The following is a 17,123-nucleotide window of genomic DNA, read 5'->3' on the forward strand; positions in this document are numbered from 1 at the left end:
ACTTATTTTGGAAAGATATATACATCGTATAAGCATTAAAAATGCAGCGTTCCCTTTTTAGGTTTATTGCTCCCCTCCCCCGTTTGTTACCGACACTTATGTATTGGAAAGATTAAAGTTTTGGACTGAGGGATCTTATACCCGTCTTCTCCTCCTTTCGACGGGAGTAAATCATGCAGGGTTAGGCTTAGTGTTTTGAAAGATAAATAACAAATAAAATCTTTCCATGACTAAAATATAATTTTTTTTTTCAAAGTGCGTTAAGTGTCTCCATGGTAAAATTTATTGATGTAGACTCTTAACGCACTTTGAAAAATTTTTTCAAAGTGCGTTGAGTTGGTCCCAAATTTAACGCACTTTGAAAAAATTTTTCAAAGTGCGTTGATTTTGTCCCAATTTTAACGCACTTTGAAAAAAATTTTCAAAGTGCGTAATTTTTTTCAAAGTGCGTTGCCACAGAGCTGACTTACAGTGACAATGGTTTTCGGATTTAATTTTGCGTCATATTTCCTGGTATCATAAATATTATCCCTAGATTTATTTTGTTTTCAAGAAGCATTTTTGTATGGTCAGTCTGCCTGTCCGTTTCCCACAAAAACTTTATAACCTTGGTCACGTCTTTTGAATGAGAAGAGATAGGACTTTTATATTTTACATGTGCATTATCACTAAGACACCGAAAGCAGGGGTTCACAATTCTTTGAATTTGCTGGGGGGGGGGGGGGGTAAATGAAGAAATTGTTATTGAGAAGACATTGTATTTCCTACAAGAGAGATCGAGAGAGATCCTTCTGCTATAAGATTTATTATGTGTTTCAATTTTTAAAGTCTTTTTTGGAAATATTTCTTGATGTACATGTTAACTTAAACTTATTAAATATGCCTCACATCAGTCCATGTACATGTACTATGTTTGATAACGAATCGATTTTCCGCGCGTCCAGTTTTCGTTTTCCACATTGCCAGTTGCATCATACGCGCCGACGTTTGTTGATGTTTGTTGAAACCTGCACACGTGGAAAAGAACAAGCCTCGCTTAATTTGTATCGGGAAGACGGAAGCCTCGAGTGATGACCCAGTGCTTTTGATTCTAGAATCACAATGAGTTGTTGAGAAAGTGACAAATTTTAATGTTTGAAAATTCTGACTCAAAATGACCAAAACGAAGGATTCTTTTATCGTAAATTCTGGGTCTGATGAAGATACAGTTGATCCAAAAGAAGGTGGGTCTTAATTATGACTAATATTTTTTCTAGCAAAATCCAATGAATACTGTATAGTCTGTATTGTTATGTATAGGAATAAATACCAAATCTGAGATCAATACGACACTGAAGTCACTTCAGATGCTGAAAATACATAGGGTTTAAAAACGTATACTTTCACTAATTTTGCAAGATAAATTGTATATGAGAAAATTTTTATGGGCAACTTTGATGTTTTCATTGCTTATTGTTTATGAAAATATTTAGCATACTGAATGCTTGACCTTTAAATTCCATTTCTATTTGAACATTGTATTGGTTAATTTACCCGTGAATGTTGTTTAGGGATAAGCATGAATGGCACAATATAAAACGTAGACTGGTATATATAGCGGTTTGTGTTACATGTATCTTTTGGATGACACAGTGGTTGGGGCAACATGGGTTCCAATTTTTATGTCATGATATGAGTCAAATTCCCTTTTTGCATAAATTCATTGAAAGGATGGGAATAGGGATTATTTTGATCAACACATATATTCATTCCTTGAAAAAAAAAACTTTTTGTATTTGCTATACTGACATTATTATCATTTCAGTTCCATGGTGGACATCAAGTCGTCTTGGCTTAGCTGCCCTGGGTTTCTTTGGATTTATAAATCTTTATGCCCTAAGATTCAATCTCAGTGTAGCTATTGTATGCATGGTCAATGGAACAGCAATACGTTTAAAGTCATCAGAAGAGGCAAACCTGTCCAACAAAACAAATTCTGCTCCATCAAATCAGTACTTTGAAAGTAGCTGTGGATTAATATCTGCAGACAGCAATTCAACTGTACTACAGGAATATGAGGTATATCTGTCACAAGTACAGTAATACCTGGTTAATTTGAACACCAGTAATTCAGTTATTTTGCCTTCAGATCAATTTTAAAAAAAGAATCATTTACACTTTCCAATTCCTTTAAAAACTTTTTCAATAATCCATGCTTCTCATTAATCCAATTGATTTGGTTATGAAAATGACTGTCCAGATTAACTGGGCTCAACTAGTTGAATTGCAAAAATTATACTGCATATCACTTGTAACATTTTCTGTGGAAGTTTGAAATATTTCATTTAAAATTTTATGATTATCTATTTCTTACAAAGAAAAATGTCATTGCGGTGAAGTACCCAGTGCACAATACATTTATATGTTGATGTAATACAGGATGGTGACATAGTGTGGGAGAAAACAACCCAGGGCCTAATACTGGGGGCCTTTTTCTGGGGTTATCTCGCTACACAAATTCCAGGAGGATGGCTAGCTGTCAAGGTCGGAGGGAAGAGAGTCATTGGTCTCAGTATGGCTTTATGCTCGCTCTGCACATTTTTGACCCCCATTGCTGCCCAGACTGGATATGTCTTCTTAATGATAATCAGAATTATCCTGGGTATTGCTTCTGTAAGTATTAACTTGTTTCTAAATATGATCTAGAAATTATTTTTTCAAGAGTGCATAGTTATGCCCTCGCATGAGTTGGAGGGGATATAGTTGTGTGATGTATGTGTGTGTGTGTGTTAGTGTATCCTGTGCAAAGCGGAAGTGTCGTAAATTGTCGAATGCTGTAATTTTTTAAGAATGAGTTTAGTTCCTCTTTTTGGATATATCAAAATTAGGGAAATTGTCTTTCATATATCACAACTGCATGATACCAGACATTTTTATATATCTATATTTCTGCAGACTTTCAATGATTTTTGCTGATTATTAATCTTTGACCATCCATGTTGACAAAATGTTACATGTACATTTAAAGAAAAGAAGAAAATGAAAATAAAAATTTGATCACCAGTAGCAAGTACTTCATCCCTGTTCCTTATAACAATACAAGCTGGCATTGCAAGCAAGATTTTCTTTGCATATAACTATTAGTGACTGTAATTGTGCACTGGCAGTCTTCTTGATTAAAAACAAGGTGTGTTTGTGGCACACTGATGGCCCTGTATGGCAGCTAATGGCAAGGGGTGAATTTTCTCCAGTGCATGTCAAACTCCAAAGGTCAAAGTCAAATGTGTTGGTACCCAAAGGAAGGTCTTGTTACAAGGAATACACCTGTCAGTGTGAAATCTTTAATACCCTAGTTCTAAATGTTCAAAAGTTATGGTCAAGGTTAAAGTTTTTGAAAAGTGGGTCAAACTTTAAGGTCAAGCTTAAAAGGTCAAAATTATTTATACCCATTGAAAGGGCACAATGATTACACATATGAAGTATGAAAGCCCTAGCTACAACTGTTCAAAAGTTATGGCTAAGATTAAAGTGTGGTATTTTTTGTAAAGTAGGTCAAACTACGAGGTCTAGAGGTCAATTTTGGTGATAATCATACTAAAAGAAAGGTCTTGACACAAGGAATACATCTGAAAAATATGAAAGCCACAGCCCCACACACTCAAAAGTTATGGGCAAGGTTAAAGTTTTTGTGGACAAAGAGACAGAAACTATGTTTAAGGGGGCATAAAAATAAATGTAAATGAAAATTATTTTTGTACTCTAGCTGTCAGTTGTACTTGTATGTTGAGGTCACAATATAGAATTAATGTCAAGTGTAATTGACATACATCTCTCAGTTATGAGGAGAAAAGCTAACTGCTATATGTTATATTGCTTAATCTTTGATAGCAAGCAGTTGAGCCTTTATTACACAATATGAGCTATGAATTTTCTCAGAGATATCCATTTATTCTGTTACCAAAAAGTAGGCTAAACACTAATTTTGTTCATGCATTGTTTGAAATTCAATTTGTTCAGGGTTGATGTATTCTCCTTGTATGTATGAAGGAAGTTGCCTTGTCATTTACAAGCTTATTTGTTGTGACAAGAAAGTATATCTTCAGAGTGTTGATTACATAAGCTATAGATAACGCTGAAAATTAATTGAAAAAAAGATACCTTATTACAGACCTTGCCAGACAAAATGATTAGGGGACACATTTAGTAGATTAGGGAAAAAAATGAAAATGATTACAAAACTGTTGAAGAATTCTTTATATTGAAATGCAATTATTCCAATGATTATTTATACCTTTTTTTTTTTCAAATGAGCCTAGTTTTGAATTTGACAATTGAAGAGGATGAAAAAGGTCAAAAATGAACAGTGAATAAAAAATTTCTAGTCTACAATAATTAATTGTTGTTTGCTCCTAAAATTAAAATGCTTAAATTGACCCAAACAGTTTAATCTGATTTTATAGAGAAAATTTTTAAAATTAGCATTTTAGGGAAATAGTTTCTTCGTTTCACTTCAATGCTGATAAAGGTATCTTTGTATATTTTGGGAAGTGTTTGCTTGGTGTTCAATTTGATTTAATTTTCAAATTTATTAAAGAACACTGCATTAGCAACAGAAAAATTCTTTTTTTAAAAAAGGCCTTAGGGAAAGTTGCTTTCATTAAAGATTGTGAACAGGTATATATCTTACGACTCATTATAGTGTTAAAACATGCAGTCCATTTCCTCCTGTAATTCAGAAGGTATTTTAAAAAGACATTACTTCCTCAAAAGCTGACTAAGATTTGATTCAATTAAGATTGTTATAGACCCTCTCTAATCTTTTTTTTCTAGAGGTCATATCAGATTTTTAAAATGTTAATTTCATCCAACTGTAAAGATATTTACATGTACTTTGTTATTTAAAGAAAAAGTGTTGAGAAAGAAAAAGAATAAAGTTAAGAATAGACTGTATTATTTTTTATGAATGGTTATTTTTTAGCTCTACTGGTCAGAGACAAGAAGAGCTTATTCGATAGTAAGGTGTCCGTCGTCCATCCATCTGTCTGTCCGTCTGTCTGTAAACAATTTTTCAAAACGCTACTTCTCCTACAGTTTTGGTCTGATTTTAATATAACTTGGCACACAAGTAGACCTCACTAAGATACATAAAATAGTGCATCGGTTTTTGATTTTGTAGAACAGTGTTGCCATAGTTACTAAAAATAGAATTTTCTGTGGAATTCATTTAAAACGCTACTCCTCCTACAGTTTTGGTCTGATTTCAATATTACTTGGCACACAAGTAGACTACAATAAGATACATAAAATATGCATCGGTTTTTGATTTCGTTAAACGGTATTGCCATGGTTACTAAAAATAGAATTTTCTGTGAAATTCCTGTAAAATGCTACTCCTACTACAGTTTTGATCTGATTTCAGTATAACTTGGCACACAAGTAGACTACACTAAGATACATAGAATAGTGCATCAGTTTTTGATTTCGATAAACAGTGTTGCCATGGTTACTAAAAATAGAATTTTCTGTGAAATTCCTTTAAAACGCTTCTCCTCCTACAATTTTTGTCTGATTTCAATATAACTTGGCACACAAGTAGACTACACTAAGATACATAAAATAGTGCATCGGTTTTTGATTGCAATGAACGGTGTTGCCTTGGTTACTAAAAATAGAATTTTCTGTGAAATTCCTTTAAAACGCTACTCCTTGTACCATTTTGGTCTGATTTCAATATAACTTGGCACACAAGTAGACTACACTAAGATACATAAAATAGTGCATCGGTTTTTGATTTTGTTGAATGGTGTTGCCATGGGTTACTAAAAATAGAATTTTCTGTGAAATTCCTTTAAAACGCTACTCCTTCTACAGTTTTGGTCTGATGGCAATGGCTTCTTTTCTCATTCTTTGTTCTAAGTACAAACCAGTAGAGCTACAGTCTCGACAGAGACTTCTGGTTGTGATAAATATATCTGATTTGTTAGATTACTCCATTTTACTCATTTGATTTTCATATTTAGACCAAGACATTAGGAAAATAATATGTGCACTTTAACATGTTTAAATACCCAAAAGATAGTTGTCGTTTTCTAACCCACAGGCGCTTGACATTTTGAACCTCTCTTTTCATATTAAATAAAAAATTCCCACAGATGTCTAATAAAGACTTTGTCAGGCATTGAACTTCTGACTTAGTCAATATTAACTGACCGCATTGAAAGAGACTGTCAAATATTTTTGTTTGTAATCTTTTCTTTCTTAGGTCAACTAATAGTAGACCTGCAAAATACGAGGGCCGTCAAAAATTACGCGAACTGTGCTATTATTTACTCTTACAGACGTCATATAGTTATGAAATTTCACGGAAATATGTATCTGAAAGATTCCAATTAATTTTGGGCAAAATTTCTGTATTTCAAAATGATTCTACGAAAATAATCGCTGATGGAGAGGTACGGAGCACGAAAAAAATTTTGAAGCAAAAGCATGCAGAATCCAAAATTCAACTCATTATTTTTCTATAATTCTCGATATTTTTCGACATTTTTCTCAAATGTATCTTTAAATTGTTCTATTATTATGTATTTAGATTACTGACGTGATATTTGATGTACTTACAGAAATATAGTTATTTTTCTCCGATGGGATTCCTGTGAAAACGACTGTGAAAATGACGTCTCCTGAATTGACGGCGCACCACATCTTTGTTAAATTATGTGTAATGCTCGAGATATCGCCAACATAGATCCAAAATATGCATAATAAAAGATGTAGTAAACTAGGGTATTCGTGACATTCGTCCACAAACAGCAAATTGAAATTTTAGACCATTAGACCTCTGTAAAAAGGCTATACGGGAGGACGGGAAGAAGATCGACGACGAAAACTTTATCCGGACTGTAAAGAACGTGATTGAGAGTCACCAATATCACACTATATCTCATAAATAACTGCAGTTTTTGGTTTTAATACAAAAAAAGAATATTCTTTACTTGTTTAATAGATTTAAGGTTGACAAGAAATGGTGTTTGGATGTTGAATAGATAAGGTAACTCAAACTGTTCAGGTACTCTTGGGAAAAAAATGAGAAAATGAAAGCTCAAAAAAATTTTTTTTTTTATAATGCCTGTGAATTCAATGATTTTGCTACTCCGTGACTTAATGATATGTCCTGATAAATCACTCAAAATTGATACCAATTTACAACATTTTGATATGAAATTTTGAAGACCATATAAGAAAAGATTCTCTTATATTATGTGTGAAATTTTGCCTGATTATGTCGTCAAATATTTTTTCTGTGCAACAAGTTCGTTTTTGTTAAGTTAATTTTTGAACGGCCCTCGTAGCTTTTGTGAGAGTAAATAGTCTATGGTTTATTCATCTAGTTGTCTTTTCGTTTGTTCCAGTCTGTTTTACGTTTGAAAATTTTTTCAAATTATTACTACCCCAAATCTACCGTTTTTGCGATAAACATGTATCTGTAAAACCTAACAAACAATTAGAATACATTGTTGAAATAATTTATTTTCATTTTTTTTAACAATGTTGTTGTGGTTGCTAGATATAGGGTACAAATATTAAAAAAAAATTCATATAAGTTTTAGTCAGATTTTCATAATTTTTTTTACAAAAGCGAGGAGACATAAATCTCATTCATTCAGTCTGTCCAGTGTCTTAGTGGATGGGAGATGTTTTGAGCAACACTGAAAAAATGTTTGAAATTAAGTCAAATATGAAGTTCAAGGTCATGGGATGGGGAAAATATCAAAGCATGTTCAGAAACAATTTGACTCAGGTAAAGCACTTGTCAAAAATGAACACTCTATCCCCTGTCATTCAAAAGTAATCACCAAAGCTAAAATTGTTGAAAATTTATACAAACTTGAAGGTCACAGGAAGGAGTAAAAAAAATCATAGAATGACTTGACACAGGTATTGCATACGTCAAATATGAAAGCCTTATAATCTTTTCTCAATTATCAAAAGTTATAAGCAAAGATCAAATTTTGAAAAGATCGAACTTCAGGGTTCAAAATCACAGTATATTTCGAAAGGTCTTGACACAGGTTGTATACATGTTTAACATGAAAGCCCTTTCTTGTAGTCCCCGGCTTTCGCGAAAGCAAGGGGGCATATAATCCCATTTGTCTATCACAAAAACTCTAATGTTGGTCATATCTTTTGATTGAGAAGAGATAAGATTTTCATTTAACATATTTGTATTACCTGTGACAAGATCTTTCTAAATGTACTATGATTTTTTTGACCCTGTGACCTTGACCTTGGATTTTGACCTACTTTTCAAAAATTTAATACTTTAAATTGGCTAAAACTTTTGAATGAAAATAGATAGGACTTTAATACTACACATGTGTATAACCTGTGACAAGATATTTCTAAATACAGCTATGATATGTTTGACTATGACCCTGAATTTTGAACTTATTTCAAAAACTTAAACCTTGGTCACAACTTTTGGATGAAATGATTTAGGACTTTCACATGTATATTACCTATGACAAAACCTTTCTAAATATACTTGATTTTTCGCCCCATGACCCTGGCCTTTATGTTTGATCTACTTTTCAAAAATGTTTCTTTTCCTTATAACTTTTGATATACATGTAGAAGAGATAGGGCTTTTATATTTGACATGTTTTACCTGTGACAAGATATTTTCGAACATGTTATGATTTCTAACCCCTTGACCTTCATAATTGACCTTATTTTAAAAAAAAAATCAACTTTGGCAATACCTTTTGAATGACATATAATAGGGCATTCATATTTGACACAATATGCCATAAATAATGACATCCCAAACACACACAAAAAAAAACAAAAGCAGGGGACCACAATTCTTTTAATTAGCTTGTTTCATACAAAAGTAATGATCAATTTAAAGTTATGTTAAATATTGTTGAAAATTAGCTCAGACTTCAAGTTCAAGATCATGGAGTCAAAAGTCATTGCATATTTGGAAAGGTCTTGTCACAGGTAATGAAATTTGAATTATGAAAACCCAATCTTTTCTCATTTAAAAGTAGTGACCAAAGTTTTTGAGACAGACTGAAGGACAAATGAGATTTGATGTCCCATTAGCTTTTGCAAAAGCAGAGTACAGAAATATTCATTAGAAATAAAATAATTTGTTACATTCTTCAGCATGTTCAATGTACTCTGGGTTTTTGCTGAACTTATTTACTGTAGATTCCTTATTTTTCGCGAGTACTTCTTATTGCAAATGAGCTCTTCAACGTCAAATCGCGAGAATAATAACTCGCAAATGAACGGTTGATCAAGATATTACATAGATTTCAGTACCATAAAAATAAAGGCGAGTAATTTTATTTCGTGAGTGGTACCTCTCGTGAAATTACACGATAATTAATTCCATGCCTATATTTAGGAATTTACATCAATTGAAACCAGTAGAGCTACAGTCTGATAAGATAATATTTACTGATGTGCATCACATTGCCAAGAATCAATGTTAGGATTTTAAGAAATCAATACATTTAATTTCAATTCTTGAAAAGATTGTATTAGAATTTATTTACACACTTTCTTATTACTCTCAGGGTACAGTTTTCCCAGCCATGCACACAGTATGGGGAAAATGGGCTCCCCCTCTAGAACGGAGCAAACTGACAGCATTTACCTATGCAGGTAATGACAAAATTAAATATCTAGAGCTTATAAACTTCTTTTTTCCATAAACCACACATTTTTACAAAATTGGTGTGGTATGTGCTTGAATTCTGAAGAGATATTTCTTAGTTCCAAAACAATTATTCATCCTTACATTTCTTTTGCAGGAGGCATAGCAGGAATAGTAATAACTTTCCCAATTGCATCTTTATTGTGCAAGTATGGCTTTGCTGGTGGATGGCCTTCTATTTTCTACATAACGGGTAGGTAGTAGTATCGTTTGATATTTTGAAAAAAAATTCCTGTTGAAGAGGGGGGCATACAGCAAAACTCTTCTAGTATGAACACGGACATTATGCAAATTCACAGATATAGCAAAGTTATCTTGGATCTCCAGCTATGTAAATTTAACGAACTCCCTAGAAGGATAAAACAAATTACGGATATAGCAAATAAATTTCATAGGTCACGGTGACTACGTTATAACTGAGTTTTACTGTATTGTATGTTAGTTGACCAAGTATTGTAGACATTGTAAACACAGTATGGGTTGTATTGTAGACATTGTAAACACAGTATGGGTTGTATTGTAGGCATTGTAAACACAGTATGGGTTGTATTGTAGACATTGTAAACACAATATGGGTTGTATTGTAGGCATTGTAAACACAGTATGGGTTGTATTGTAGGCATTGTAAACACAGTATGAGTTGTATTGTAGGCATTGTAAACACAGTATAAGTTGTATTGTAGGCATTGTAAACACAGTATGGGTTGTATTGTAGGCATTGTTAACACAGTGTGGTTGTATTGTAGGCATTGTAAACACAGTATAAGTTGTATTGTAAACACTGGGTTGTACTGTAAAGACAATATGGGTTGTATTATAGGCATTACTAACACAGTATGGGTTGTGCTATGGATGCTTCTAACCAGCGATTCACCAGAAGGACACAAAAGGATTTCTCATATTGAGAAGCTGTATATAAGACAGTCACTTAAAAATACAGCCCACAAAGAAGAAGGCAAAGTAAGAATTTTACAATGTTGGATATTAATTCAAACTTTAATAAAAATTTTAATTTGAAATAGTTCATCGTACTAATTTGTTTAAAGCTTCATATTTCATGCCCTGCACTTTTTTTCTATCAATCACTTACTATGCTGAGGTACATGCTTGGACAATATATTTTTCTCAGTAATTTTACATTTTTCTTATTGGATATTTGCAGGATCTGAAGGTTCCTTGGAAGAATATATTCACATCTTTACCAGTGTATGCCATTGTTATTTCTAACGTGGCATGTGATTGGGGAGGCTACACCCTCCTGACTAATATTCCTACCTATATGAAGGAAGTTCTAAAATTAGACATTACCTCCGTAAGTTTTCTAGTGAAAATGCATTCATTCTTTGAAAATCTTCTTTAAACTGCTCCTAGGTATTAAACAAACCAATTGCATACATAGTTATCTTGAGGAAAGGTGCCTCTTCTAAAATAGTGAATTTCATGGTCCCAGGGTCAGGGGTTCAGGTGTTAGGGCAGGGCTTTAACCAACTTCAGTGGTTGAAAAGTTGTTACATAATACTCCGGTGACCTGTAAAGCTCATGTGCCTCCTATGACTTCAAAATACAAAAAAGATATACATGTTTGGATATTATATATATTGAAATATCAGAGTCTCGAATTTTAGGGGACCCTGACAAAACTTTGAGATATTTTGGGGTAGAGAATATGGCCTGGACTGGTGATCAACCTTGACATCAGCATGTTATTTGAGATATCCCACGTTCGAGATACTGATACCGTATAAGTAGAATTTTTAGCGAGGATTTAATTTTGGCATTATTAGCGAGGGTGCCGAGATCGCTAAAATTAAATATCGCTAAAAATTAATTGTGTTTTATTTGTAATAGCTTCTTTAATGTGCATTTTAAAATCGCTAGAATAACATCTCGCTAAAAATAAATTACCAGTTTTTAAGGACAAATCGCTAAATTTGCGTCTCGCTAAAATTTCCACTTGTATGGTATGTACCTGTGTTTAAATTCCACTCATCAAAAAAATTCCTGTGACTCCAAAGTATAACATATGTGTAATAAAATGCTGAGTCCTTTCATCTTATAGAATGGTTTCTACTCTGCTCTGCCCTACGTTGGTTTCTGGGGTGTGATCAACATTGCTGGCATACTAGCAGACTTCACACAAAAACGTTTGTCAACCACTGCCACCCGTAAATTGTTTGATATCTCAGGTATTGTCAGCATTTACAGCCTGTATTAAAACTGAAATCTGTTAAAATTAAAGATCTAGTTTTGATGGCTAGAGTCAATATCTACAGGGACACATTTAAATTCTAAATACATGTACTCATGGTAACATCAGGAAGAATTACAAGTATAAGCATGATTATGTATATATTAATAATTTTGCTTGACATTTGAGATGGCAAAGAGGACCTGAACAAAGAGTGAAACTGTTAATTTTATCTGAATTTGAAGCACACACGTATAATATGTTATTACTAAATTTTTCCTTTTCAAAATTCATAATAATACATGCAATACTTTCACATTATGCATGTTTGCATTTTCTGTGAAATACCAATTATACCATGTACATATAGTTGGGGACAGTTAAAGAAATTACCAACTCAGAATCTTAGAACTGTTTTAAAGTTACAAAAGTCATGGATTTAATGAAAATGAAAGGAAAAAGGCATATTTTTTCATATTCATAATATAAATATCATTAACTTGATTTTTGTAAATTGGAGTTTACACATCCAAGAGAAATACATTGTACATGTACATACATTCCTAAAATAATCTTTACTCCTATGAAATAAAATAATTATTCTTAAATCTTCATTGCTGAATATAATTATGTATTTTTTTCATACACTACAAATGTCTGCATAGTTCAAATGTTAAAATTCCTCCCCTGCTTTACAGGTAAGGTTATACCAGCATTGCTCCTAATAGGTCTTGGGTACTTAGACTGCACGATGAAGGGTCTGGCCATTGCTTTGTTGACCCTGGGAGTCAGTTTATCTGGCCTGCAGTACAGTGGATTCCTCATCAATCACATGGACATTGCCCCAGCATTTGCAGGAATCTTGTTCGGAATCACGAACGCTGCAGGTGCCATTACAGGGTTCATATCGCCAGCTGTTGTTGGACTCATCACAGAGGAGGTAAGACCAGGTTTAAAATCTTAATTTAAAGTATTTTAAGTGAGTACAGTTGAACTTTGATATCTCAAACACCGATATCTTGAATACAGTGGATATGTCGAAGTGATTTTGAAGTCCCAAGCGTATATTTCTTAAGTATTTTACCCTCAATATCTCAAATCCTTGGATATCTCGAAGTATTTTCTCGGTCCTATCAAGTTCGAGATAACGAAGTTTGACTTTATTTCATTGAGGATGAATTGGATTATTTGGTTTATGTAACTTCCTTTTTGCACATAGACAAAGTAACATACACTCACGATTGTGTTACTTTATCCCCTCAACTCTGTTGTAAGGGGGTGATAAATGGAAGTCAAAGAGTAAAAAAATATTGAGGCAACATCTTTAGCTCACCTGAGCCACTACCAATATGTAGAACATTAGGACCAAAGTGAGCATTGTGGACCATGGACCTCTAGTTTATCTCTTTCTCTTTCTTTTTCAGAACCAGAGTCAGTCTGAGTGGCAGGTAGTCTTTTATGTAGCAGCTGCCATCTACCTCGGGAGTGCTTTATTCTATCTGGTCTTTGGCTCAGGACAACTTCAGAAGTGGGCCATGGAGGAAAAGACATTGGAAGTAGAGGAGCTGAACATATTAGAAGATAAATCAGGGACCTTTAAAAACAAAGATATGGAGAATGCATGAAATTTAGAGATATATGTATGTTAATGATACATATAGTTATGGAAGAAATTATCAGATTAGAAGAACACATCTGCTATAAGGTAACTTGGGCATTTTAGGTGATGGGTGTACATTCAAAGCCGTGGGAAGGTCAGTGGTTCAATAAATACCTCCATAGTGTAGCTAAGGGAATTTTCATCATGCTGATCATTTTCCTGTCATAAAGGCATATATTTTATATATAAACTTATTTAAGAAAGTTATTTCTCCCATTACCAATTATATGTATCAGCACTTCTGTGATGGAATTCTTTGTTTTGGCTCTTTAGTATTTAGAGAATACAGATCAATTATAATGTCACGTTGCTTTTATATGTAATGTGTTTGGAGCAAGACTAGGTTTTTAATGTTCATTTATATTTGAAGATTTTTAGTAGAGTAAAGGGGAAAAAGGGTTCAATAATTTGTGTAATTTTAGTTACCAGTTTTATTCATTGCAGCTAAAGTTCCTTAACATTTTTAATTGTCAATAGGTGCTTCGCAAGCCTCCTGTCTATTGACAATTAAAAAATTGAGGAACTCAAGTTGGAAAAAAAACAATAGCTAATGCACAAAAGCGCACAAGATATGGAACCTAGTATACATGTATTTCAGTACATTGGAATTCAAATGAGAGTAGCTAGACTACATACTACAAGTCATGAACAAGCTAGAAGTTGATTTCTTTTTATTTCATAATATTATATTCTAAAATTAATATATTTTTTCGATACATTGTCTCATTACAAGATTTCATAATATTGTCTCATATTTCAGCCATATTGACAGATTTCTGATATTCTTATTGTATTCATTACATCCTTTATAACTTATTTTTGATCTCACTAGGGTATACAAATATCAATGCATATCCAAATGCTTTGTCAGATTTTTATTCTTCAAATTTTCAGTGTAAATGTTATTTTTAACATCTTATTGAATATTTTCAGTGTCTTGTACTGTCTTTTTTTCAGTAAGTTAATAGTATGCAAGTATTGCTTGTTATTGTTGAAAATGTTGCCTTGGGAAAAAAAACCCTAAGTTATGGAGGAATAATGATTTTAAACTTGTTTTCCTCAAATATATTGTGCACATTAATCTTTAAGTTTCTTTTTGATGTTGTTATACAAATATCCCTATATTTTTCCTGTTGCATGATGTTATGATTCATATTTTTAAAAATATTTGAACAAAAGAATGTTACATTAAATGATTTTACATTAAATTTACTTAATAACTCCCGTATCTGACATCATAGATGAAAGATGTAGACATGCATGCAACTTAGTTTATGTCAACATAACCATTTTTATAGTTGAATTGACTTTAAACTCTGTCTGATATATGTATAAAATTTATACTTATGCTGAAGATTGTACCTCGTATAGATAGGTTATTTATAGGCAGTTTGCCTGTTGCCCAATGTATTCAGTGTTCTGAATAAATACTGTATGTGTACTTAAAAAAACGGGCTTCATATTCAGTCAGGGATGCGCTAATTTATGAATATCACTAAGAAATCATTGATATATACAATACATAGCACAGACATGTGTAGCGCTAAATCATGATAACACCAACAACTCCATACCCAGTGATTGCGCTAAATTTTGAATGCACCAATTTTTGTACACATATGGTATTTGTTTACATCACAAGATTGTATCATAATGTGACTACTAGTGATATCACAGGGAAAATTAGATCTTTATAATAGAGGTATATTATATACATATGATTGATATGTTTTATAGACCCACATTATTTGCACCTTTAAAATTTTAAATCATCTTGTATTGATGAGGATTTAGTTAAATAGTTTTCATATACATCAAATTAGAATGCATTTTTTGTTTGTATTTAGCCTTTACTTGATTTTTTTTTTGCATAATAAATCTACTTAGCAATGTTTTATAATGATTTTTTTTAATATTTAATGAAAAGTTTATATGTATGTTTACGATATCGTTATATAATCTTTTAACAGACAAAATCAAATATGACAGAAAAATATGCCAGCAAAATCTTCCTTCTGTTAATTACACATCTAAAACTAGGGCAATAAAAGAAAACTTTTTGACATGCATAGAAATGCAGGTGCAAATCGCTCAGGACAGTGCAAAGGTAGCATTATAGCTCAGTTGATTTAGCTTCCCCCTCTCTATATATACATGTATATACTCATTATATTAAGTCTCAATATACGAAATATTTAATGCTAATTCAAACTTTAAGGATAAATAATCCAACAAACCTTTTTTCAGAAATAAGCAATATTTCTCATAGATGAATTGGTAACTTGAATAATATTTTCAAGGTTATGTGGGAGACTTTTGTAAGATTTTGTCACAGTGCACTGGCGGAATAAGAGGGGGCGGGCGGGTCCCCCTTTTGTGTCCAAAAAATACACAAGATTTGATAAATCAATGTTTTTTGGTGTGGCTGCCCCCCTACCCTGACCCCAAAATGGTTGACCCACCCCCTTTTCAAGATTTCTGGATCTGCCTCTGCGGTGTCAAAAATTTTTGTATAAAATTAAATTTAAAAACTGACACAAAGTGACATATCTAAACACGAAAGAAAACATGATAATTTCTGTTATATTTCCGATAAATTCGGACTTTTGTATTTCACATCTGCTAACTCTACAAATTATAAAAAGGTAGTAAAATATAATTGTCCGTTCAATTTATTCATAACCCGCCTAAAAAATTTGCCCGCAATAAAGTAATAATATTATAATTTAATCCATTGTCCGCTGCTACTTTTTTTCATCGGATGTCCGCGGAACAAGAAAATAAATTGTTGTGGCCTTCGCTATAACTTTTAAATTTTTAGTGTTTCGGCTTTCATAGTTCACAGGTATATTTACTGAGAACATGGCTTTCTTTGGGTAACAACATTACATCTCTTGACCTCATAGTTTCGCGATTTAAAAATTCAACTTTCGCCAAAAGCTGTTATTAGTGGGCATCAGTGGTAATCACAGACACATTTTTTTTTTTAAATCTAAATGACTGACCAAGAATACAAAATATAAATTTTAAAGAAAATTATTGTAGAAACATTTAATGAGTAAGTTAAAGCTTGCTTTAGAATGTACTTTTCAATATTTGCAGATATTAAGTCTTGTCACAACGAATACACTGGTGAAGTATGAATTAAAGGCCCTCTTAGCACCAACTGTTCAAAAGTTATGCCAATGCAAAAGTGGCCAAAGTGGACAAACTGATGCCAATACTCATCTTATTTACATCTACACCCACTTCTTCTAAAGAGAATTCGGTCGCTAGATAAAATATACTTCCGAAGAAAACCATAGCTACACCCACTTAAAAAAAGTTATGAGGAAGGTTCAAGTTTTTTGCGGAAAAACAGACAGCTAGGCAGACAGACGGACGGACAAGACAAACACTATATAATACCCCCAAATCTTCAATTACGGGACTTAAAAAATAAAATCATTATTATTCAAGAGAAAAGTCTAGATAGTTTACAAGGATTTGCCTTAACATTAAAACAGTATTGATTACTTCACAAGGTCAGATTTCCCCCAGTGCAATGCCTGCCCTATTTATTGGAGTGCCGC

At 32.7% G+C, this 17,123-nt stretch overlaps 1 protein-coding gene across 1 annotated transcript; it reads left to right on the forward strand.

Annotated features, from left to right (window-relative positions):
• The first annotated feature begins 997 nt into the window (after positions 1-997).
• On the forward strand, positions 998-14,380 carry LOC134249163 (sialin-like). The gene is made up of 10 exons (XM_062731542.1): positions 998-1,223; positions 1,805-2,058; positions 2,419-2,652; positions 9,564-9,651; positions 9,801-9,896; positions 10,524-10,663; positions 10,866-11,015; positions 11,763-11,889; positions 12,590-12,831; positions 13,316-14,380. Exons 1-10 carry the CDS (start codon positions 1,154-1,156, stop codon positions 13,514-13,516), a joined length of 1,602 nt encoding a protein of 533 aa, XP_062587526.1. The 5' UTR covers positions 998-1,153; the 3' UTR covers positions 13,517-14,380.
• Positions 14,381-17,123: the final 2,743 nt, after the last annotated feature.

This window comes from Saccostrea cucullata, unplaced genomic scaffold, assembly GCF_032062105.1.
Source record: "Saccostrea cucullata isolate Sc308-1 unplaced genomic scaffold, CSIRO_AGI_Scuc_v1 ctg1280, whole genome shotgun sequence".
In the NCBI taxonomy this organism is placed as follows: Eukaryota; Metazoa; Mollusca; class Bivalvia; order Ostreida; family Ostreidae; genus Saccostrea; species Saccostrea cuccullata.

Excerpts from the sequence above, each read along its gene's own strand:
- LOC134249163 (XM_062731542.1), top strand. The coding sequence starts at position 1,154 with ATGACCAAAACGAAGGATTCTTTTATCGTAAATTCTGGGTCTGATGAA. Across the intron at positions 1,224-1,804 it reads TACAGTTGATCCAAAAGAAG|TTCCATGGTGGACATCAAGT; the intron begins GTGGGTCTTAAT and ends TTATCATTTCAG. Across the intron at positions 2,653-9,563 it reads TTATCCTGGGTATTGCTTCT|GGTACAGTTTTCCCAGCCAT; the intron begins GTAAGTATTAAC and ends TATTACTCTCAG.